This window comes from Carassius auratus, linkage group LG28B, assembly GCF_003368295.1.
Source record: "Carassius auratus strain Wakin linkage group LG28B, ASM336829v1, whole genome shotgun sequence".
NCBI classification, from domain to species: Eukaryota; Metazoa; Chordata; class Actinopteri; order Cypriniformes; family Cyprinidae; genus Carassius; species Carassius auratus.
Genome location: NC_039293.1, coordinates 6551488 through 6578343, shown reverse-complemented (window position 1 = coordinate 6578343; position 26856 = coordinate 6551488). Strand labels below are relative to the sequence as shown.

The following is a 26856-nucleotide window of genomic DNA, read 5'->3' as shown; positions in this document are numbered from 1 at the left end:
AGCAAAGATCAAACCCAAAACCCATGAGCGCAAAAACACAGAACAGACAGATTTACCATGGTATTCAGACACATGAGACAGAGAGACAAACCGATTAAAATTCTTGAATCCGAAGAATCGTTCTACGCTGGTTTCAGTTGATGTGCGAACAAAACTCAATGAAACGTAATTCGTAATGCGCATCCAATAAATCACAATAAACTCAGTTCATTATTACTTCTGATATGAAACAAGGTCTCAGCTGTCAAATTCTGTTAGTTATATCACGAAACACAGACAATAAACGCCGTTTTATCGCTCTTTACTGAGTTGCGCGTCAACCGGTCCTCTCTTCTGATACTACGCGAAATGAGCATGAATTAACACCAGAGATACGTCACAACTTACTGAAATGACTCATGTCTCATTTAATCGATCATTTAGTGCTTCAACCACGTCAATAAAACCACATGTAAACAACATGTTGCGAAAAGTCACATTTACCTCAGGAACAACTAGGGATGCACGATATTGGATTTTGGCCGATATTCGATATGCCGATATTTTCAAAATAATTTTGGCCGATGCCGATATCGATATATATACAAATTTTTCGCCTGATATATTTAAACTTTAATTTTACTGAAGAGAAATCCATGTATCTCTTCTGTACTGATTCTACCATAAATGTATTATTTAAAAAAATGTAGACAGACATTCACATCTGAAAAACAGGTCAATTATTTCACTTGGAGAATATCGGTTTGGCTCATCGGCAGAAATATTCATATTGGCCGATACCGATGATGGTCATTTTAAGCTTTTATCGGCCGATACCGATGTTGTGCCGATATTATCGTGCATCCCTAGGAACAACATTCATTGTCCATCAACGCAATAACTAGACAAATAAACTTTAAAAAGTAAAACTCCAAAATGTGTGCATAATATTGCATATTCATTATATTTAACGTAAACATTTACGTACCACTTTATTTTAAGGTGTCATTGTGTCACGTTTTACATGTAGGCTACTTACTATTTTAATAACAATAAATTATGCGTAATTACATGCAAGTTACCCTAAACCAAGCTCTAATCCTAAACCTAACCAATTAATACTACAGTACTTAACTGTATAATTACACTGTAATCAAAACGTTTAAAATGAATGATATAATTGTTTATTGCGAAGACATTAAAGTGATTTTAATGCAGTAAGTAGCAGATGACAGGGTCTATAAATGTATACATAATTTGAATGATTTTTTTCTTAAAAAACAAAAAAACGGCTCATATGCTCAACCTGATCGCCAGCATATTCAAATTAATTATTATCGAATCCGTAATTAATGAATTCAATCGAATCAAATCGTGACATTTCTCAGGCCTAATGAACACATAAATCATATATTTATTTGGGCAAATCTCAAGAAGCCGTCAGGATCAGGATCATATTTAACCCCAAACAAACGTGCGTTAAAACTAAATAAACTGTTCAGCTATTTGTTTTTGCATTTTGACACCATTTCCACCCAAATCGAGCACATTTACGGCCTTTTTCTTCACGCAAACTGTTGGTTTTGGGGTGAGACATGAGCTGATGTCTTGGTGAGATCGGTCTGGTTCTCGGTGTCATGTGTCTGAATCGCGGTGCGTTCGGCTTCGGTTGTTCCCCCAGCAGCAGAGTGATAACGGTGAGACGTGAATGAGACGGACAGAGACAGATGGAGAGATGTAACTCACATGTGACAGGACCGAGCTGCTCTGTTGGTACAAAGAGAAAAAACACTCAAACCATCAACCTGCGTTCAAAGAGCAGATCCAGCGACCGATCTGAACCCAATCCCACAAAACACTTCATTTATGTTCACAAAACACTCACAGCTTGGACTTTTGTACAGTGTTTCCATGATTAAATAATAATTCTTTTGAATAACACTTTTGACTGAAACAGAACTAGTCAATCTAAAGCATTCAACCAAAAACTACAAATAATAATAACTTTATATCTCCTATCTTAAAATCTTAAAGGGCGATATGATGCTATATTTGTCTTGTAACATCACAATGGATGTCTGACATTGTTGTAATATCTGGGTGGATTAAACTGGACTGGGCTGTTTGTGATGCAGGATTTACAGGTTCTCTAATGGACAACAATCTTTGTGAATTCTGTCTGAGTCTCTCCAAAACAACCCGCATAACTCCTGATCTGATAAGACCTTGTGGACCCAGATGAAAGCAGGGTGGAGAATGACAACTAGCTAAATACTAAATGAGGAAAAACAGCCGCTGAAGTACATGACATCTCTGAAAGCGAAAGACCGGACGGTCTCGTGAAGGACTAACCTGGTCTTTCTTGGTTTTGTGGGACGAGGCCACGTGGGCCAGATACTGAATGACCTTCTTGGTGTTTTCGGTCTTTCCGGCGCCAGATTCACCCCTGAACACATGCAAACACACAGAGAAGTGGAGAAATCAACACGCCTTTAATGATCAAAACATAAACTGCACACATGCAGGGTCATGTGACTCACGTGCAGAGAATCGATTGGTCCTCACGGTCTGTGGGAGGAGTCAGAAATATGAAAATTAATCTTTAAACCCACTTTAAACACAACCATATTCACTAGGCATTTCACTTCTGTCATTTTATGTAAATTTATTCACTTTTATTGACGTCATTCTTGTTTTTTGTTTATTCAAAAGCTGGATGTATTTTATGTATCTTGAGTGAGCAGGAAATATTTTATTTGACATGAAATAACAGTAATATGTTATATATAATCGTATATTTATGTAGATTTTTATTTTTTCCTTTGATTTTAATTATATTTGATTTATTATGTTATTTAAATGATTTTATTCTTGATTTTAAATTGAGATTATTTGACAGAAAATATATATCCAGTATACATATACATACATACATACATACATATATATATACATATACATTTATACATTTATACATATACAAATTTCTGAGTATAAAAAAAGACATTTCTTCTTTATAACATGAACTGTCGACTCAAACGTGACGAGAGCATTTGATCCAGATGGAAAAACGCACCACCTATTTGCTCTTCTTTTGCAGGAAGAGCTCATGCCACAAAACAGGAAGTCAATATCTGGCTTCCTGTGATTGGAGAGGGAGCCGCCTTTCAAGAAAACTACAGTAAGATAACGGTCCTCTTACTAATAAACTGCTACAAATCTAATGATGAAAGCTCAGACCCAAATATGTATTTCTTTTTATATCTTTTTTTTATTTTACATAAATTAATACTTTTATTCAGCAAGGATGCATGCAGTTGATCAAAAGTGGGTCTCGCTGAACACAAATCAGCTCCGGACGGCCCCACGGGACGAACACTCAAACACAAACACACTCTTAATGTGAGGGGTTGTGCAACACTCACAATCAAATCAAGATTTCCACTCACATTTATTTGTGTGAACAGAGTTAACCCCCACAACAAACGCTCATTTCTGATTTGGCGTTCTGTGGATTTTTAAATGTAAATGTTTGTTTAAATCAACAAAGCAAACAAAACTCTTTTCTACATATCATTTGTCACAAAACTTTCCTATTAGTAAATACTGAGCTTTGATGTAACAAAACAGAATTGAATTGACGTTTTAGCAACTATAAACTAAACATTTTTATTTTAATCAAAACCAAGCAAACAAAGAAACAATTTGCTTTTCTTTCAAATTTTTTTATTTTTTTTTTTTAGCTTTTTTTTTTCTATTGGATCTTGGACTTTAACTTGAAAATTTGTTTTGGTGTGAGGATTTTTAACTAATATACATATACACATATTTATATATATATCTCTGTACAGTTAGTCTAAACTAATGATGTAATATTTTATGTTTTGTCTGTGCTGGACTAATGAGATGATTATTGTATAACTGCTTAATTTCTTTCAGTTGCAGTTCAGTCAATTCCTCTTCCTGTCATTCAGACTCTGCATCCTGTGGGACGAGTGTGTGTGTGTGTGTGTGTGTGTGTGTGCGTGTTCACCCTGCATCATGCTCCTGTAGGCTGTGTCTGTGATGGCGTAGATGTGCGGGGGCATCTCGTGTCGTTTCTTGCCCTTGTACATCTCTACGATCTCCTCGGAGTAGATGGGCAGATTCTTGTAGGGGTTGATGACCACACAGAACAGACCCGAATACGTCTGTGGAGAACAGGGACCATCACACACACACACACACTCAACGTGAACATCAGCATTCAAAGATCTGAGGTCATATTTTTAAAAAAAGTATCTCTTTTCAAACTCGCCAAGTGAAATAGTGAGTTATTATATACAGAGTTATTTAAAATACGTTTTTTCGATGTGAATGGGTTGTAAGATGTAATTTATTCTGATTACATAACATCAACTTAATACAAATTCAGGATTTAAGCCAAACATTTTCCCCCGAAATATGATCACGCAATCTGTTTGCCAATAATGCTGAATTAGTCTGTCGCAGTATAATCTAGCTGTACTGCAGAAAGCATATGTGAGCAGGTTTCATTTGTAGCCATGGTTTATTTTTTCATCACGAAACCACAAGAAAAAGGTGAAGTGAAACCCTTCAGGTGTGGGCATGTTCTCCTCCTGCGGGGTTACTCTAGTTACTGTGGAAATCCTTTTTTTTTTCTTCTGTTATTGTAAATGCAAGTGGTTTTTGCCAATGTAAGACTCTCCAAGAAACCTAAAGGGGAGTCGGATCAAAGAATCGTAACTTAGACTGAATCAAGCCTGACTTATCTTAACCAGATTAGATAAGCCTGAGTCAAGCAGAGCCTCAGATCAGACAGATGTCTTTTCTCAGACATACTTCTGCTCCCCTCGTCTCCTTCTCCATCATTCTTTAACTCACATCATTTCCTGTCCCTCAGGAGCACATTGTTCTTAAGGCTTCCTGTTTAGAGTAAAGACACTAAACTATTTCAGCGAGCAGGTCAGCGAGACCCTACTATCTACACTCAAGGCTGTCGAATCTCTTAATATTCCTCAAAACAAATCCTTTGACCCACATATAAACATTGAACGAGCTCCTGGAAAACAATCCAACGGATTTCAGGTCCTAGTTCTCCTATTAACCCTATAAATCCTACCGGGTCATATTTGATACGCACATTTCTAATGATGACCAAAACTTTTCTGTTCACCTGTTTCACACACTGTAAAGTGTCCTTGTTATGGTGTGATTATTCAAGAACAGGGTTATTTTAATGAACTACATGTACTTACTATATGGTTAGGGTTAGGATTATGGTTAGGGTGACTTGCATGTAATTATGCATAATTTATTGTTATTTTAATAGTAAGTACATGTTAAGTAGAACAAGTGTACTTTAAAAAAGTGTTACCTCGACTCCTTGTCTTCTGTTGTCGACTGATATTTTAGAGTTTTTTTATCAAGCAAAAATTATTTCACTTTAATTTACAAAAGTCCACCATCAGCCCAAGTGTCATGTGTTTCTTTGCTGGCAAATCTCTACTGACTGTTCTCCAGTAAATGTAAAAATAATAATACAATAGAATTAACTTTAGTAATTTCCTCATGAACACTTAGGATCTTTTGAGGAGCGTTTGTTTTCCAGAAGCTTTACTTTCACTGTTCCTCAGTGGTGGACTGATCTTTCCAAGCCTCCCGAACATCTCACATCTTCTGAGGAATGTTTATTTCTTCATCTCTCAATCCTGACTGGATTGCATTGCATTATATGTCTGGATAATTCAAATCTAATCTGATTTAGACATATTATTGGAGATTTAGAGTGATGGCTGATATTTTGATGTAAGTATCTTATCTACTGTTATAAAGATCTCACTGATCTCAGATCTTTTTGGACACATAAATATCTCAACAGCCACCATATATCTCACTATATCAGACTACATGAGCTTGATATCTCAGGTGTTACAGGGTCCTGAAGTGGTTTGCTCAGACTCACGTAAATGAGGCCGGAGTAGTATCTCTCCTTCAGGTTGTGCAGCACGGACGCCTCGTTCAGGCAGGTGAGCTCGGCCATGTCCTCCACCTTGCTGAACTTGGGCGGGTTCATCTTCTGGATGTCATCCTTGTTGACCCGCACTTTCTTGCCCGAGTCAGCCAGCTCCACCACCACCTCATCGCCGTGCTCCTCCTTCACCGAGCCGGTCTCGAACCCCAGCCGATCCGAGGGCACCCACACCAGCTTCTTGGTGGCCCAGTCGGCCTGCGCCAGCGGGTTGTTGACCAGGTTGCGGTCCACGTACAGGAACTTGTCGGCGTCCGACATGGTTGCTGGAGGCAAGAGAGGAGAGAGCAGAGAATTGTTTATGTTTATGGACCATGAATACACACACAAACTTCACAGAAGTGCACAGTTTAATAGTGTACAGAGTGTTTATTTCAAACACTGACCAGCAGGATAAACAAGATTACATGATCCGTCCGAAGAAGCTTTTCCGGCATGTAGTTTTATGCATGCTGTTCTAGACAAAAATGTGTTTATAAGGTCTGAGAATGTCTATACATTTTCTGTTAATGTAACTTTGGCTATTCATTGCAAAATATTTCATTTAGCCAATTAACCATTGGAGGACAATGCAAGTGGTATTGCTATATGGTTTCAAGGGATGTTCTGTGCATTGTAGCCTACAGCTATTGGTCACTTGGGCCATGGTGAGGCTGGATAACATCTCTAACGTCAGGGTTCAGCTTCTTAAATAAACAGCAGCTGAAGGGTCTCTTCATATCATGCTAACAACCGAGACTGCAAGAGAAACAGACCTACAACAGAGCCCTTTTCTGCTGTTCTTGGTTTTCTTACGCAAGTCCTCAGGAATGCTGGGTCTATAAAGCCCATCCAAACACATGTTAGGTCACCAGCTCATAAAACATGGCAAACTTTAGAAAAGGTGAGCTCACGCTCCTGGTGGCCACATGAAATGACAGCACCACTCAACGCATCTCACACACACACACACACACTCGCAGTGATCAACACTGTACGTGGGACGTTTTGCTTTAAATGTGGTTGGGCCAAACACATTGTTGAGTATACCATTCAGAGACGTGTTTAGACAAGGGCGAGCTTGTTTAAACTACGTGTCAGAGAACAGCGGGTCTCCGGTGGGTCACAGGCCTGTTGGGATCACAGACAGCAGGGAAAACAATGCTAAACGCAAATAAAACAACGCAACTAGCCATATAACCACACAGAGTTAGCATAATACAATAAATCAGAAAACACTTAACATTCCTTGTAAATGGACACCTATTCATTTCCAAATTTCCATGTATTGTTTGTTTATAGTGACATAAAACAAGAAATACGACAAAGCGGTTTAGTTATAATGCATAACCCCCAACACTGCATTCAGCAGAATCTTGTCGGATCAGACCGATGAAACATGGGCAGGTTGTGTTACGCCCTCATCCTCCAATAACCAAAACAATTAGGTGTGATAGACAATAGCGCCAGTGACTCTGGGTGGTTTGGATCTGGCGGTGTTGACGAAAAGATCTTGGCGGGAAGGAACCCGTCGGGTGGGTGAGCTCACGCAGGTGTCAGCTCAGCGCAGTTGCCCAGGGACACAAACAATCACCGAGCTCAACACTGCAAGCCCAAACAGGCGCAAGATGGCCGACAGCGCTTCCCACACTCCACTGCATCTCAAAAGAGAGGGAGGGACGCAACAGGTCTTACCAGGTCAGACAAACACACACATAACTGTGAGCGGCTACAATGGACATTCCAGAAAACTCCCTCTGTGCTGGACCCTTCTGCCACTTATACAGCCACGAGGAACAAGAGCTTAGCAGCAAGATTGAGGGGAACAGGTCTGGAAATAACTAAAGTTTCCCAATCACTCTAGCATTGGTGTTGGGCCAAACCAATTTGATCAAAAACGAACATTTGGAACATTCAGAAATTTAGAACTTCCTGCACATTCCAGACCCGGAATCACAATTTTTTTTTAAATCCCCTGACATTTCCAGGTTAAAATGGACCGGCGAAAACATGAAGGTTCCTGTGATAGCGGCACACTATTGGTTTCCTGTGACTCCGTGGCGTTTCTCTGTGCCCAGGGAACTGGTTTGGGTGGTTAGTGATTTACAGCGGCACACTCCATTGAGTCTGTCAGGCCCATGAGTTATTTTAGTGCTTGACTCTCTTCCACACCCTGAGCAAGAAACAGATTCCCACATGGGAGGACTTTGGCTGATCCAGATTTAAAATCTAGTATATTTGTGATGGCAGGCACTCGTCTGTTGAGCTGGAAGTTTAACAGCAGTGACCGGTGCTGATATCTAGAGAACAGGTGACTGATATGAAGCCAGTTAATGACATAACACTACAGAGAAACCATATCGGCAAAGGAGAGTCAACTTTGGTCATTCTGAGATGATCTAGATTATGGAAGCCCGTTTCCGCCACTGAATAAAGAAAAAAAAAAGGTTATTTCGAGTTTATATCTCACAACTCTGACTAAATTTCTCAGAATTGCAAGTTTACTTTTCACAATTCTGACTTTTTTACTTGCAATTGCCAGTTTATATCTCACAATTCGGAGAAAAAAAAGTCAATTGCGAGATAAAAAGTCAGAATTGCGAGATAAAAAGTCGCAAATTAACTTTTTTATTTCTTACTCAGTGACTGAAACAGGCTTTCATACTAAACGGCCAACATACCAACAGCCCGGTCTATTAATAACACATGTGGCTGTAGATTATGGAAAATGTCTGTTGACCAGCCATCAACGGATAAATAATGGTAAATTAACCAGTATTGGTTGAGGTTGTGTGAGAAAAACTCTAAACAGCAGACGGCTAGCGACACGACCGCTGGGACGTTCTCATGAACCCAAACATCTGCGTGCCATTAGACAAACACGCTGGAAACAACACGCATCTCCTGGGAATTCATGTGTTAAAAATTACACAATCATCAATGCAGGAATTGAAACTAAATAATGCAACAAAACGAACAGCAGGATGAACATTAGCAGTGCAGCAGAACCAAGAATGATGGGAAATGTAGTTTTTAGCACCTGTAAACCAGCGTGGAGGAGGATTTGCGGTTGATATTTACGCTGAGAATGTAATCTGCTTACGCTGTGATTCTGTAATGACAGACGTGAGTTTGCACAGTTAGTGTTTTCCTCAATTCCAACATGTGGCGTCGTTCAGCTCACAGATCTGGTCATTAGTGCCTCGTGTGCTCGACCACCCATCGGCTCCAGCGTCCAGCGTATGTATCAGCTTTATCAAAGACAGCTTGAGTTATTCCCCCCCCCATCCCAAAAACCACAGGCACTCTCTTAATACTCCAATCAGAGTGTGCGCTTTTCTCCAGCTTGGTCCGTTTCATGCATTCATATAGCTATATCACATGTTTCCAAGAAAACACAGGTCATTATTTTGTTTTGTTTGATTTAATTGCTATTCTAGCTAAATTACATACTTTATATTTGGATTATTGTGTGAAATGTTCATCTTATTTCTATCAATATTCTATTCTACTACATTAATAATCAGATTATTGAAAATATACCGGCTGTATCATGCACTTAGATACAGATGCATCCCTGACAGCTGATGTGATGCAAGTACATGAGCACTTACATACACAATACACACACAATATTTAATCTACAAAATATTTAAAATAGACACTGCATTATCCAGCAACAATGTCTGATTTCCACTGGTTTTTAACCAGAATTGTTTTTTACTTTATATTTGGATTCAGATATAGCAAAAAAAATCTGATTTCAGTCCATTTTTTTCTGATTATGTTTTGATTAAATGTATTTTTTTTTGTATTGTTGTAATAAAGCTGGACTGTTTAAGGGGAAACTGTCTGATTAGGGTAGTAAAGACTAAAAAGGTGTAAAAACGTGAGCGTGAAGCTCGTTCGTTCGTGAGATGAGATGAGATGAGGTTGACACACTTGAGTCTCCTGACACTTCTTTGAGTCTAATTTTAAACGTCCGTCTCTAAACAGCTAACACTCTTCAGGACAGCGGCACGAAACCCTTTCTGACTATGAACGGAGAGTATATGAGTGAATCAGCCAAAGAGCACATTTCACTCAAGAATCTGCTGATTATATGCAAACACGAGGATGTTTTGTGTCGTGAGATTATGATCATAACTCTACTGAAGCCATAACAATTCTCATTATTCTAGGTAATGTTAGTAAAATAATATTATACAGCGATTCATTTAAATGACTGTGGAGTAAAGCCATGATGTGAAATCATATATATTTTATCTTTTCAGATTATAGTCATGAGAATTAAACATTAATGCCAATTATCTCTGATATTTCTAAAAAAATATATATATATAATAATAATAATAATAATTACCATATTAAGTATAATAGATAATGTTTTAATAATACAAATATTTGCATATATACATTAATGTGTTTATTAATTAAATACATTCTCAATGATTAAATTATTAAATTTAAATTAATTGAATATATATATATATATATTATTCTTATAATATATTTTAATTGAATATATGAATTTATTTCTTAATAATATGTACTATTTTTTTTATTTATTCACTTACATTGTTTTATTTTTTGTAAATTAATGTAATAATAAATTAATCTATTACAAATACGTATCAAGAATACATTTACATTAACTCGTTAATTTAAATGATACATTTAAATTAATTTAATAATATATAATTAGTAGATTCTTTATCATTTCATTTATAAAAATTTATTAATTCATTAATTTAAATATGCATTTGATTAACAACTACTAGTACTACAAATAAAAATAATAACAATAACAAATATCTCACATGATAAATATAAATATGTATTATATTAAAATACCAATAAAAAAAATAAAACAAATTAGATTATAGTCATAAGAATTTGGGGCTTTAAATGCAAACCATTTTAACAGTCCTTTGGTTCTTCATGCAACTAACATATAACACAGTTTTGTCTTTTAATGTCAAGGTGAAACCGGACTCAGTAATTTGTTTCTAAATTTGCTGAAGCACCAAAACAAAGATGCGACTCTAAAAAGACTTTCAGAGACTATAAAAACCTCTTCCTGCTCTGTTATCTCCTGATTAAATGTGTTTTAGATGCAGGAGTGAAGCAATCTAATCCAGACCACATTGGTCTGAGGATCAGTGCGTTCTGACTGAAGGTCTCCGAGGAAAACCTCACAAACGCTCCAGTTACCAGCTCAAATATAACACAATGTTCTGCTTTCCATATTTGGATGAAACCATGTGTGTGTGTGTGTGTTTCTGCTGATGACATCGTAGCACGAATCCCTCCAGCCAATCAGACGCCAGCAGCTCATATTTACATATCAAACAGCCACACCCGTCTGGCCCCGCCCTCATCACTTCCTGAGTGTGTCAGGGAAGGCCAGCGCTCATTGACACTCATCGGATGATGATTTAATGTTAGCGATTCATTTAGCCTGTGCTTCATGAATGAGGCACATCAGAGGATGCTGTGAAGATGGAAACAAACAAAGGAAATGACAGAGAAAGAGCCGGACACTGAAGTGTAATATCAGCTCATCTCTGACTGCTGGACGTAAATATTTATGAGCGTTTCTAACCATAAACGCCATCTTATCTGCGTTAATGACACCACACCCAGAGCACTCAAGCTCAAAGTCCAGCGTAACGGACCCTGACCCGTCCCACACACACACACACACACACACACACCTCCCAAAGTACACTAGAGTCAAGATGGATGAGTCTGTGAACAAACAGATTATTTCTACATTTACTTCAGTGTTGAATAATTAGATTTCTTTATTATTATTATATCAATATGTGACAATGATTCTTAAATGAATCAAGTTTAAGACAAAAGCATCCAACTATAGCCAACTCAGAAGGGGATTTTCCTAGTGAAGACAGATTAGCTTATTCCTGTAACAGGAAGTGACATCATGTCCCGGCCAATCAGCAGGAGGAATGAGTCTGCAGTGCATCATGATGCGGTCATGCAGTAAATCATGCGATAAGTGACACGGATGGAGAAGTACTGCAAACAATCAGGACACGGCTCTCATGTTTGTCTGGATATGAGCTCTCGTTCGCTCACTTCCTGTCATTGTTGAGCTGTCCTGCAGCACAGGTGCACTATGGGAAGGGCTGCTCGGCAGGAGAGAAAACAGACCAAAAAAGGAGAAGAAAGATGAAGGGAACACTCCTGAATAATCACGTCCAAACGGCAGCGGAGTAAAAGTGAGGAACTTCCTGTTCATCTGATTCAGATGGGGAAAAAAGATTCGAAAATCAAGACAAAAGTACAGGAAACTGAGACGAAGGGATATTATAGGCTAAAAATGTCCATTCTGTTAGCATTTATTCACCCTCACGTCATTCCAAACCCTATACATATTATATCATATAACGTTTTTTATACAATATGAAATTTAATAAATTATTTAATGCTGAATCTATCTATCTATCTATATATATATATATATATATATAGAGAGAGAGAGAGAGAGAGAGAGAGAGAGAGAGAGAGAGAGAGAGACATTGTTTACTGATATTCTTTGTAATATCTTATTTTGTGTTTCACTTAAATTATTAATATAATTTTTTAATTAGATTAATTATTTACTTATGCATTTATTATTTTAATTATAATTTTTAACTCAATTATTCATATAATTAAAAATAATGTTTTTATTTACAATTTAAAATTTTATATTATATATATATATATATATATATATATATATATATATATATATATATATATATATATATATATATATTATATATAAATTTAATAATAAAATAGTACATTATACAAATTATACATTAATACACATTTATAATAAATATTAAAACATATTAAATATGGCTCTCGACACTGAATTCGTGCACCACTGCATGAAATGAACTCTGAAATAAATAAACATTCAAAGAAAGAAAGCGACATGAGGGTGAATAACTGATCATTTAAAGCTGAACCCTTTCTTTAATGAGCACTGCGTCCCATAATGCACTGCGAATGATGTCATCACACATAAAACGATGTAATCCATGCTCTAAGGTGGGAAACAAAGGGATTTAGACTTCCAGAGAAAGACGGGATGAGATGAGAGGAAACAGACGAATCCCGTCTGAGATCAGACTTCACACTGATCCTAGACCTGAGCGTCACCTCATTCACAGGACATGCCCTGGCACATCAGACCCTGCTTCAATGAGTGAATAAACAGCACTTGAAGCTGGATCCAGGGCTGCAGGTCCACACCTGTCGATCTCTCAGCGCTGTGCCAGTGGATTAACATCTGTCCTCAAGCAGATCCCACAGCCTCCGCTCTCACAAAACACTCATTACACACACCAGAGTCTCCTGAGGACAACACAGCGCACGCTACAGAGTTCAGCACAATCAGAGATCGTCATAATCAGACATTGTCACAATCAGAGACCGTCACAATCAGACCGTCACAATCAGACATCGTCACAATCAGACCGTCACAATCAGACATCGTCACAATCAGAGTTCGTCACAATCAGAGTTCGTCACAATCAGACATCGTAACAATCAGACCGTCACAATCAGAGATCGTCACAATCAGACATCGTCACAATCAGACATCGTCACAATCAGACATCGTAACAATCAGACCGTCACAATCAGAGATCGTCACAATCAGACCGTCACAATCAGACATCGTCACAATCAGACATCGTAACAATCAGACATCGTCACAATCAGAGATCGTCACAATCAGAGATCGTCACAATCAGAGTTCGTTACAATCAGAGTTACTAATAAAGGATACTGGGCGGGCTTTGCTGAGTACATGACACTAATAAAAATTATTATAATAATTAATAATATAATAATTATTATTATAAATATTATTTATAATGTTATTAATTATTAATATTTAAATTAAACCACAATTAATAATCAAATGTTTCAACACTCAAACATCAAATTAATAAATAATCAATAATAAAAAATATAAAAGATAATTTACTTTCCACGTCTTTCAATCTATTCTTTTGTGTTCCACTTAGTCATTTATTATTATTATTTATTTTTTTTTTTTTTTTACTTAATTATTTTATTATATTAGCATTTTACATAAATATTAATTTAACAATTTAACAAAATCCCAAAATAATTGAATGTTTCATTTATAATACTTATTTATTTGTAAAACAAATGTATACATTTGACGCATGCTGAATAATTTAATTTTATTAATTATTATATTTAATAAAATATATTTTATATGTATTATTATTATTATAATTGTATATGTATTATTGTATGCTAGTTGTATTAAATAAATATTTAATTCAGATATTATTCCTTCAGAAGACAATATTTAAATTAAATGCAAATAATAATAATAATAATAAATACACCAATATTTATATATAATTTAATTAATTAAATATTACGAATAAATTAATTACTTAAGTGGAACAAAGGAAAATTATTCAGAGGAATGTCTGAGTGTTAATCATGTTTCTTATTCGAGTTTATTTTTCATATACATATAATATCAGATATGACATATATGTTTATTGATCACTGGTGTTTATTATATTGCGGTCATGATGTTTTATAAAAGCGAGTAACTCTAAACCTCTTTACACTGGTTTTAGCATGATTTGTTTTAAGACACTGCACTCAATTAAAATCAAGGATTCACGCATGACTTTCTTCTTTCTTCTACTCTGAAAGCACACAGTTAAGTAAAATCAGTTTTCAAGTTAAAGTGCTCTACACTGCTCAATACCTTTAAACAAAACAGTACGTCAAATGGTAGACTGGAAAATTTTGGTGCAGGATTTATTGTCAAACTATTTTCACTCAGAAAGAACTAGATGATGTAAAATGACAAACAATTGCAATGAGATGGAGAATAACCAAAAATTTGGACTTTTGAAGATTTTCTTGGAAAACGTACTTCAATAATATTTTTATTTTACTTCTTACAACTTTGAAAGTTTAGCAATAATTTATTTCGCCGTTATTTAGCATTTTGTAAACCAATTTTATTCCAAAATGGCATGACTTATGACGGTCTGATGAAATCAAAACGAGACGCAATGGTGATCGTTGCTTCATTCAGGCTCTGTGAGTCGCGAAATCGTTTTTAAGAAGTCTGATGCGTTAGAAAGTTAAACTTATAAAGCTGCTGTAAACTAAGGCCCTGTCCACACAGAAACACATTTCGCTGTATTCGCATAAATGTTGGTATTGTATAGGCGTTTCGTCCACACAGATCCATCGTTTTGGGAGAGTAAAACCGATATTTTTATGAATCCGGGTCCCAGAGTGGATAAATCTGAAAACACTGCCCTTGTGTTTTCATGTGGACAGCGAATCCGTGTATTTTCTCGCTCCTAATCCGACACCGCTACGTCACGTAACAGCAACAACTAACATTAACACAGATTAAGAAATGTATCGTTCATGTTCGTTTATATACCGCGCGCAAGGTTTATACGCATAGTCCAAGTCTTCCATCGCTTATGCCATGTTTTCTCACTGACACGCCCCCAACTAGGAAACTCTGGGCTCAAAGAGAAAAAGAAATCCCACTCGTAATTATGACATTTAGGTTATGTTCAACTGTGGTTATGTAAACTTGGTCTTTGTGACGTGTCTTGGACTGTGCACAGGACAAATGCTGCAGAAAATCCCAACAATAAGCGGTGTGCTGGGATTAACAAACGAGAACAACTCAAACAAAACCCAGAAGAAGACCAGCATGTGCTTTTAATGGGTCACAGCGTCCTAGACACACACTCGCTTGCAGAAAACCAGGTCACACACACACACACACACACACACACACACACACACACACTGCCCAGGTGTCTACTGTGGATGTCTGAGACAGTGAAAGTGGTTGGTCTATGCTCACTCACCGTTAATCACTATATGAACATGTAGACACAGGTATAATGATGACCAACACACTTATATCGGTGTGAATGAGAGGTCACGTGGATCAGACAGACTTGTGTCGTGTGTGATTTTAAACCCACAACAAATCACGATCAAATCAGACCATGGCGCTGACGTCATCGCGCAAGTTAACTGTCAATCACTCGAATCCTAACATCCTGTTCACTTTCCTGTCATTGTGTACATAATCAGGTTATAAGACAAAGAGTTGCGCGCCTGGGATTTCTGAAAGTTCGCCAAACTGTTTAATAGAGAGTCATCTTGAAGTACAACACAAACTCATTTGTTTTTTTTTGTTTTTTTTACTTACACAGCTGAGACATGGCTGCAACGGCGGCCACACGCCGAGGAACACGAGCTCGCGCAGCGCGCTCCCGGACAACAGTGTACGCGCTTTAAAATGATGAACTAATCTAGGTTTCCTACAACCTTTGATGGAAGTTATGCAGTGGTAAAAACGGGTAAAGCAGCGCGAGCCCGGGTGCCGGACTTTGGGAGCGCGCACGTGCTCCGCTTCACCCGGTTGAAGCGACTAGCTTGCAAGAACTCATTAAGAGTGACAGGAACAACGTTTACCTCTGTCCACTCTAATGTAAAGATCTCGCAAATTCAGGTTTGTCCTAAAGCACGGGCGCAACCATACACGCGCCTCTCGGCCCAGTTAAGCGCGAGCAATGACGTGATGAGCGCCGGCGAAACGTCACTGGTTTTGTAGTGTGTCGGACCGGTGGCGCGCGGCTCTTTACCTGCTGATCAGATGCAGATGCAGACGCTCGGGACTAGGCTTGTCTCAAACTCCAGGGACTCCGTGTGGATCCGTGTCGATGCGCTTCAGATTTCCCTTTTCAATCCACAGAAACTGCGCACTAGTCCGCTCCCTTTGCCTCGTTCTCTCTCTTCTCTTTTTTTCTCTCCTTTCTTTCTCTTCCCTCCCTCTTCCACTCTGTGGTTGAACTCCGTCCTGCAGTAATGGTTCGGGGTGCGGTCCCGGTGGGGCGGAGTCTGCGCCGCACGTCACCGCCCATCGCCCCGACCCTCCGCCAATCACAGCGCGCTCTCTGCATTCCCAAGAGCCTCGGCCAATCACGAGCGATGTGTGGGCGTGTCGAAGCGGCAAAGTTCGCGTCACAGGCTGAACTTGAAATAGTTGGGCCGAGGGGTCTCGTATGTGTGTTTAATGTCAGAGGTATGTGCGGGTCTTGTTCTTTTGTGACCATATAAGTCGCCGGACCGTTCACACATACACACACACACACTCAGGAATGTCTGGAATCAGGAAATTTCTTCACACTTTCTTTTAATTAATAATGGGTGTGTTGCCACGCATTCCACAATATTTCGATTTTTTTTTTGCATTTAAATATTTGTTTACATGGTTTATTTTACTACTTCAAGCGTTTATTTTAGTATAATCACAGACCTTCTATCTATCTATCTATCTATCTATCTATCTATCTATCTATCTATCTATCTTGCATTTGCATATAATTATTTTATTATTGAAAAACACTTTAATGTATACATTAATGCATTATGCATTTGATTGTTTATTAACTACTGGATATTTAAACTGGATTAGCTGCCTCTTGCCCTCATTCAAAGCATCAAATAAAAAAATCAAGATAAAAACATGTAAACACGCAAAACCTGAATGACATCTGCACATCTTACTTTAGAAGGCGGCCTACAAAAATAAATGCACGCGGAGGCCTTTGCCAGGTGTCTGTCCTGTTTTATAGCATCAATATATTATTGCCACTTTATTATTTATACATAAATTCAAACAGAACATTAACTTATTATTTTTCGTGTGTAAATAGCTTGATTAAAACAAAGTATATATGATAAATGACTAAATAAATGCAATACACACAAATGTGAGTGTGTGCTTTAGACGGTCACTGATTGTGACTGAACTACGAGCGCTGCTCCGATCAAACACGCGTGAGCGCGCACGCAGTGAGTGGCTGAGCGTCTCCGAGCTGCACGCTTGACTGAAGTATCCAAGGAATGCGGGGTGATGATCCAGGGAAAACTGCTGAAAGACCTGCGGGAGTATTTTATCAGCGTGTAAGGAGCGTCTGTGGAAGCCTGCAGTGACCCTGAATCACCGAGAACTGTCCGCGCGGCGATGCGCCGGAAAAATCATTACACTGCTCTCTACGCTGATTGGGCAACTACAGGAATTTCAATTCAAACACAGAGTCAAAGGTCTCTGACTGAACGAAGCCAGATGCAGTGAGACAGTCAGAGGGAGAGAGAGAGACAGATTACCAAATAAGGTCACTCAGATCTCTCTCTCTCCTCCTCCCGTGGGTTTGACCCGCTCGGCTCCTGCAGTGTGTCTGTGACGCCCGGTTTGGGTGTGCCCCGGCCGCTGGGTGTGTTCTCTATTATGGCACACAAACAGACTTTCTCTGTGAATGCCGGCCCTGCGGCCACCTCACCTTACATTAGAGCGTCTTTGAGAATTTATGTGTGAGTTTAAACCAGCATAAATAAATGAGTGATCCGTGCCAGAATTGCTTACGCAACCCAGCGCGTTGTTTCCCATGCACGATTCTTTCTCATGACTGATCTTCTGTCACGCGCGTTCCTGAGTGTGTTTGTCCTGAAATGGCTCCAAACAAAACCTTGGAATAATTAAAAACACCAGCATCAACCTAAGAGCGCTTAAAGGAGACGCATCCCGTCCTCCTCCATCGAGCAGGAAGCGAGATAAGACGCTTTTTTACATGAATGTTCTCGAGAAGTTCCTTTTCTTGTGGAGTTGCCCTCCTCACAGCAGAAATACCCTCTGTTACAGATTACAGGCTGTTAGGGGAAAAGAAAACCATCTGTTTGAGCCAGTATCAGATTCAAAACCAGTTTTAAATGACAAATAATGCATATGCAAATATATTTACTGTAAACACCAGCTGGGTCAGTGTTTCAGATACTCACACTTAGTCACAGCTATTAGCTTTTACATAACAATTTAAAGATATATATATCAAAAACTGTTTTTTTATTATTTTATCAATTATAATCACCACAGACTTCAAACCCTAAATATGTATGAAAGCATAATTTAATTTATTTGTAGATAATTAGATGTGTTTATCTAAAATTATATTGAGGAAGGTATGATCATATTTACACTGATTTGCATAGGAAAAATAATAATGAAAAACTATAGAAAATAATAATGTATTTATGTATTTAAATAAATGTGTGCATATTTGCATGACTAAATTAATGCATTTAAATTAGAATAAAAAAAATCAACATATATATTTTTAAATAATATATAAAATAATACATTTTAAATACATTTTACAATTTTAATATAATTTTTAAATCTTTCTAAATGCTTCACTCTCAAGGATAACAGTATTTTTTGTAGGCCAACATGTTTCTGTTTAGCACTTCTGTCCTGATGTCAATGAGTTTCTTGAATGGGTTATTCATTACATGTCTGTTATAAGGTCTGGTTAACATTAGCTCAAGATGATATTTTCACTTTTACAAGATATTTCATTCATGTTAAAGGGGTCGTATGATGCTATTAACATTTTTCCTTTCTCTTCGGAGTGTTACAAGCTGTCTGTGAATAAATAAGATCTCTAAAGTTGCAAAGACAAAAGTCTCAAACCCAAAGAGATATTCTTTATAGAAGTTAAGACTCGTCCATTCCCTAAAATGCCTTGTTTAAACACGCCCCCACACGTCTACATCACTGTGTGGGAGGATTTGCATTACACACTGAAAAAAAACAATATTTAATTCATCCAATAATAAAAAAATATATATATGTTAATGATTCACATCTATATATTTTTTACTTGAGCCAATGAAAAAACTATTACTTTTATAATAAAAAACAATTACCATTACCAGGAATTCAGCCAATCACAATCAGAGCACACCTCGCTTTTCCATGCTCATATTCTTGAAAACAGCTCTCTTGCTCTTGTGATACTGGTTAATTGGTTAAAAACAAGATCTCACACAAGTACAATTCCTTACAATCATCATCTAGAAATGTAATTAAACTGCATTTAAAGCAAGATGTTTTATATCAAATGAATTATGTTAAAGGGGTCGTCGGATGAGACATGCACTTTTACAAGTAGTTTGAACATAAATGTGTGTTGGCGGTGTGTGTACTGTACAGAACAACCCTATTGATGACTTTCAGTCATGTGACCGGCTCGAAGACCTGGAGGGCAAAACATCCACAGAACTGCAGCACAAGATTATCAATTTTCCATCTGATTCACAGCCGCAAACATTTAGATCACCTCTCCAAAGAACCAAAGGTATGTGAACAAAATGCAAGTTTTGGCCATTTGCGATCCATATTAAGAACCATGGCAATACTTCAACCGTTAAACAATGAGACAAATGTTGTAAGTATCTTAATAGCCTATTTATAAAACAGTATTATTAAAAGATAACATTTAGTAATCACTATGTTAATGATGCATAGTTTACATAGCCAAGCAGATAAGGAATATGAACGCAATCTGTTCAGTGTTTTCCTTACAATGGTTTTCTATGGGAAATGTGAAGCTGCATTGTGTTTATATTCTACCTTCATCTGCTTGCCTCCCAGTTGTCATCCAAAATATCTTATATTGTGTTCTGAAGACGAACAAAGCTTTTACTGGTTTGGAGCAACATGGGGGTAAGTGATTAATGGCAACAGTATCCCTTTAACATTTAAAGCAGCATGCAACATAACACCTTGCTCTGAAAAGTGCTGTTTTTGACAGGGTCAGAAATGAGTTTTTTACACAACCACTGAGAAATTTTAACCAAAGTATGTTATAGACTTTCATTAGGACCCTACACAATCATATGAACTTGGGCATCCAATGACCCCTTTAACAAATAAATCTAGAATATCTAAAAATAATAAACTATTGTTGGTCACAGAGCTTGTTTATGCAATAATCCAAAAGCCAATGGAAAGTTCATATTGGGTTTTTGTGGAGTGAACCAGGGTAATGCCAACATCCAGTGGGACCCACACCGCATTGCTCTGTTTGATTGGCTGTTGTTCATTACTGCTCTCTCACTAGTGTGCACACTTGAGGACTTGTCAGCCAGCCAGATAACTACAAGTGTACTACAAAAACATATCTCAAAGGTCACTTGGCTTCAGCCAAACATCTGGGGACAGCCGTCTTCCTCAAACTATAGCTAAATCAATATACACATCCTTATCAATAGCATCTGAGGTATGAAGCCAAGCAAGAAACGCAAATAAGCACTTTCTCTGCTTTAAAGCCAAAGAGCTTGAGAAAAAGTCATTAAACATGAGCAAGAAGAAAGTGACGGAGTGTGAAAGAAACGCTGTGCTTGATCAGCATGTCTCACTCTGTTTTGGCCTTATATGGTCACAGAGGACTGGAGAGAGAGAGAGAGAGGTAGAGAGAGAGTGAGAGAGAGAGAGAGAGGTGGAGGTGTGGTCTGTTGTTTCAGAGCAGAAGAGGTGTCGAGTTTCTGTAGCGTTTCGTCATTCTTTCACCTTCTGCCCAGTTTAGTCGCAGGTCTCAGAACCTAACAATGGTTCTTTCAGCAGCACATGCACTGACCACCGCTGCTGGACACTCTCCCAGTCCTCCAGCTCTAATGCAGACGGGTGTGAGTGACTCACCCAGAGCTTTCTACTGAAAAACATCAGCTTCATCAGAAGATATGTGAGGACTTCAGTTCATCTCAGCTGTTTCCCTCCAAAACCAAAGAATAAAAATAAACAAGAGATCATGTTTTGCAGATATGTACAAATGTTGCTCTTGTTTGAGTTTAAAACTAAACCTTGAAAATGTTTTCTATTTCATTTAGTCTCATTTTAAGTACTAAAATAATAAAACTCGTTTTAGGCACACTTTATAGACACTTTTTTTTTTTAATTTAAAATGAAATCGGAATATAAAAACGAATCCAAAAGTACATCAGTACACCAGTGATGCTAGAACAGCTGTGATCGGAGGAAGCGCTTGCGGCTGATGTGAGGCGATGATGTCATGCGCGGTCAGGGGATGGTGGGCTGTGATTGGTGGCTGGAGTTCTGCTGGATGACATCATGCGGCGGAGAAGAACCGCAGTGCAGGAGACGGAGGAGATGACGTCATGGCAGGGAGCGAAACATCAGTCGCTTCTGAAACGTCTGCTGTAATTACAGGGAAACATGTCGCTTACCAAAGTTATATTCAGTCGGAATGAAAGGCAGTTTATCTTCAGTAACCCTGGGTCTGGGTGAAACTCGAGGTCTGTAGGTTTCAGTGTGTCTCACAGCACAAGAGCAGGTTTTTGGTGATATCAACGAACCCTGCAGCCGCTGACAGACTGTTATTAGGATCTCACGCGTCACTGCACTGCAATACACAATGAGCGTCGTGTCTGAACGCGACCTGTTTGAGACACGCAGCTTTCTCTCTTGTCTTCATGACAGACGGCTCGGTGAAAGAGCCCCACAGTGGATATTCAGGTTACTAATCATTTAGTTCAAAAGAGCCTCGGGCTGAACTAAAACAAGAGCCATCTCTCTGGAGCTTCACACTGGGAATGAGATGAGGTCCAGGGTTTACACACTAAAAATGAACCTGGGGTCCTCTAGGTTTTTTTTTTTTTTTTTTTTTTAAATTAGTAGTGCATCACTAGAAACACAAACCTTAAGTTTTTTTTAGTTGTATTATTGCGCAGACACAACACAGCATTAATAATTTGTCCGAAACACTAAACAAACTCAAGAGCGCCACGCGCTGTTTCCTGAGGGAACTTACAGGGACTTTAAATTATTTTAAATGTTTATTTGTTTTAGTTCAGCTAAATGGATTTCCCCAGCAACTGGTTGCATTAAATACGTTTAAAAATGTATTTCGTGTCATTTGTTCAGTGGTTAAAATTTGTTGTTGTTTGATGAGCAAAGCTCAAAAGAAATAGAAATCTATTGTAGCATTATAAATGTCTTCACTATAGCTTTTGATCCCTTGAATGCATCCTTACTAAATAAAAGTAGTTTTTTACTGCCCTGAAACATGCATTTAAAACAAGAGCACAACACCAGAATATGAAACACCAGTCAGCAGCCGCGAGTTAAATATAGTACAGTTGCTTTATTCATAATTTCATCTGACTAGTCCATTATATTACAGTTTATATGAGTTAAAGTCTAAACAAAACCATCATCAAACCCAGGCATCCTGCACAAAATTCACAGTCAAATCCCAAAAAAAGAAAAAGAAAACCGAACGGAAACAAACACACGGTGATCATCACATACTCTCACATTAGTAGGCATTCAGGTGTAAAACAGCGGAGCGAGAGAGGGAGCGGACGAGGATCTGCGTCCTTCAGTTATCATCCAAAGCAAAGTACAGCAGCTACAGGTCGTCCCAGAACACTTTACTACACTTTTACCACTGTGAAAACACGATGCACTGCCACAAACCCTCTAAAAACACAAAGCGACACACACACACACACAGTTCAGGAAAGCGGGAGAGATGGAGAAGCAAAGACGTTCCAGGAAGCAGTTGTCTGAGTCTGTAATTAAATGTGGTGGAATTTCCAGCGGGAGGTGGGCGGGGCTAGAGGGGGCAGTGACTGACAGCTTCACTATCCAATCAGCTTCTCCACAAAAGAATCCAGCTGGTCTTCATCTTTGATGCCCACGAACTGGTCAATGACATCACCACCGCGCATCGCAATCACCGTGGGAACCGCTGACACCTGCAGCACATCAGGAACAATCAGCACCCCATCAGTTTATTCTGCGTCCCCCCCCAGAATGATCAATAATCAGAAACATCTGACGGCTGAAAAGTGTTACTTTAGGGTCATTGAGATGCTATTTTTATACAAATGACAAAAGCCCACAACATTCAGGTTAAACATAATTCAGTTAATTTTCATCTAGCTCCGGTTTTCATCTAGTTTTAGTTCAGGTAGGAGCCCTGTGTCGTACCCCGTACTCGATGGCGAGGTCTGTGTGTTCATCGATGTCCACTTTGGCCATAGTGACTCGACCCTTCTGTTTGGCGATGGCCTTCTCCAGCCGCGGGCCGAGGATCTTACAGGGACCGCACCACCTGCAACACAAACACACGGCAGAAGAGAACAGCACATCAGATCTAACTTCATACGCCTTCACACACTTCCTGATCTATCAGTCAGATGGATTGTGTGTTGATCATGTTCAGATGAGTCTGTGATTGTCTCCTGATGGCTGACTGTACGTACTGCGCGTGGAAGTCGATGAGGACGGGCAGCTGGCTGTTGATGACTCTCTCGGTGAAGTCGTCGTGGTCCTGCACGTTGAAGGACACGCTCCTGGAGGAGGACAGAGGGAGGAGGCGCGGGAGCGAGAGGAACGGCTGCGGCGCGTTCAGACCAGAGGAGCACGAGACGCCGGCCGGCACACGCTGCAAACCTCTGACCGAAACACCACAAACCCTCCGAACCAGGAGCCTGAACGCCATCTGACACAGCAGAGAGACACGGTTAACACCGTACACACCAGCAGCAGAGAGGAGGAGCTCATTTAATACACCCTCGCCTTCTTCCTGTGCAGCTTATTTATATGAAATCAGATATATGCTTGACATGTGCATAAATATCATGCAATTACTCTCATTTCATTATATTATTGACTCCATCAAAATATATGAACACTTTCAATAATATTAAAGGAATACTACACCTAAAAATTTAAATTTATACAGAGATATATGACAAATGTATTTGTAAAAGCACAAATAATAATAATAAATACAACTGAATTGACTTTTTATTTTTATATTTCCTATTATATATATATATATATTAGGGGTGTAACGTTACGCAAAAATTATGGTTCGGTATGTACCTTGGTTTTAAAGTCACAGTTCGGTTCGTTTTCGGTACAGTAAAGGGAAAGAAATGCAAACATTAAACTGCAGGGTGTTTATTACTTTAAACTTTTTTTTTTTTTTTAAATACTATATAACATATATATAAAATAAAAAAAGAATAAGAAATAAAATACTGCTGCTAAGTTCTCCACTAAATAAAATACTCTCAGTCTCAAACCAATATCATATAATAAAATATAGTGAAAAATATAAATAAATAACTATGATTGATTACCAATCCCAGCTTGTAGGCCTGCTCATATTTAAAACATATATATATATAACTTTTCCAAAGTGTAAAGTGCAGCATCAACAGTTTCAGTTTTTAGACCTGCTCAGATTTCGTTATTGTGTTGGACCGATCGGAATTAAGAGCAAAGGTCTGTTTAAATGCCGACGGTGATGTTCACACTCGCATGATGCCTTTTGAAAACCTTAGGCCGGTGGCACACTGCATATTAAACTTGTCAAACATTTTGTCTATTTGGCCGTCAATACAGTTGATGGTGTCCTTTATCAGAAGGCTTTATATTTATGCTCAACATGAAGTATAGATATTGTTGTCATGAAGACAAGATCCTGGTCTGTCGGCGGCCTCCCTCTATGTGACCTACAGTAGCAGCAGCGTGCCAGCGCCGCGTCAGGCACGATTCTGGTGTGAAAAGACACAGAAAACGCGAAGCAACTGACACCCAGCAGAAATGCCAAGGTCACGCCACGCAGCCAGTGTGTCACCGGCCTTAGAATCAGCTGCAGGGTGGGATTTGCGCCGAACGCGGAGAAAATGTACCTATGATCCACACACAAAATATTGCATTCGGTACACCGTACCGAAAGTCCTGGACCGAAACGGTCCGGTACGAATACGCGTACCGTTACACCCCTAATATATATAATTTATTTGTAATTATTATATGTTATATACATTTTATTATTACTACTTTTTATATTTATACTTATTTCCATTTTTTATAAACATTTACTCTCTCTATATATAATATTTAAAACAATTTTCTGCATATTCTTTTATAATGAGCATACATTACTTTAAAAATCATATTTATGATAGGCATGAGCATAAATATCATGCAATTACTCTCGTGTCATAATATTACTGACTGCATCAAAATATATTTACACTTTCAATAATATTAAAGAAATACTACCCCTAAAAATAAAAATATATATGACAGATATGACAAATTTATTCGTAAAAGTACAAATAATAAATAAAACTGAATGATTAACTATCACTATTTATATTTTCTCTCTCTCTCTCTCTGTATATATATATATATATATATATATATATATAGAATTTATTTGTAATTATTATGTTATATATGCGTATTATTATAACTACTTTTTATATTTATACTTGTTTTCATGTTTTTATAAATATTTATTCTCTCAATATATAATATTTAAAACAATTTACTACATATTCTTTAATAATTATCACGCATTTACTTTTTAAAAATCTGATATGGTGTTTAAAACAACACATTTTGTGGCGCAACTAATTTTATTGATTGCTTCATACATATCTGGATTCAGCGTGTTTTGCACAAATATAACATTGATTATTCACACGGTGTTCAGTGTATAAAGCATGCATCTGGTTAGAGACAGACTGTTGACAGTCTGTCAGACTCCGAGTCTCTGTAGAGTCGTCTCGCGTCGCGTGTGTCTGTGGTTTCTCGTGTTTTATTCGCGGGTGTGTGTAAATCTGTGTGGTTTTTAACCTCCACTTGACTTTGAGCTTTATGACGCGTTGCGCATGTGTTTACAACAAATCTAGAGCGATTTTGAAGGCATATGTAACGCGCCACACCGGAATATTTCAGCGTCGATGTTGTTATTTCGGTTTATGCTAGTTATGAGACAAAAAAAACTCTCTCTTACCATGAGCTCTGAGTCCTCTGGTCACACGGACCGCTGACGCACTTCCCCTCACGAGGACTTGCTGATGCGTCACAGCGACACGCGCGGCGCGGAGACGAACTGAAACCTCTTCTTCTTCGG

The 26856-nt window shown here is 38.1% G+C and overlaps 2 protein-coding genes across 4 annotated transcripts in view; both read right to left on the bottom strand.

Moving 5' to 3' along the window:
* Positions 1-16911, bottom strand: part of LOC113067894 (myosin-9-like) — a 42315-nt gene extending 25404 nt beyond the window's left edge. For 2 of the 3 annotated variants that reach the window (XM_026240393.1, XM_026240391.1), the window contains exons 1-6: positions 16696-16911; positions 5945-6276; positions 4013-4169; positions 2520-2547; positions 2332-2425; positions 1726-1746 (exon numbers count right to left, since the gene is read on the bottom strand). In XM_026240393.1, the coding sequence (XP_026096178.1) occupies positions 1726-1746; positions 2332-2425; positions 2520-2547; positions 4013-4169; positions 5945-6271 (627 nt within the window). In that variant the 5' untranslated portion in view covers positions 6272-6276; positions 16696-16911. The remainder of the gene's footprint in view (positions 1-1725; positions 1747-2331; positions 2426-2519; positions 2548-4012; positions 4170-5944; positions 6277-16695) is intronic. The other variant, XM_026240392.1, reaches the window with a different exon arrangement.
* A 6124-nt stretch (positions 16912-23035) lies between these two features.
* LOC113067893 (thioredoxin, mitochondrial) lies at positions 23036-26841 on the bottom strand. Its single transcript, XM_026240390.1, has 4 exons — positions 26737-26841; positions 24182-24420; positions 23907-24030; positions 23036-23671 (listed from the first exon to the last, which is right to left on the bottom strand). The coding sequence occupies exons 1-4, from the start codon at positions 26737-26739 to the stop codon at positions 23558-23560; spliced, it is 480 nt and encodes a 159-aa protein (XP_026096175.1). The 5' UTR covers positions 26740-26841; the 3' UTR covers positions 23036-23557.
* Between the last annotated feature and the right edge of the window lie 15 nt (positions 26842-26856).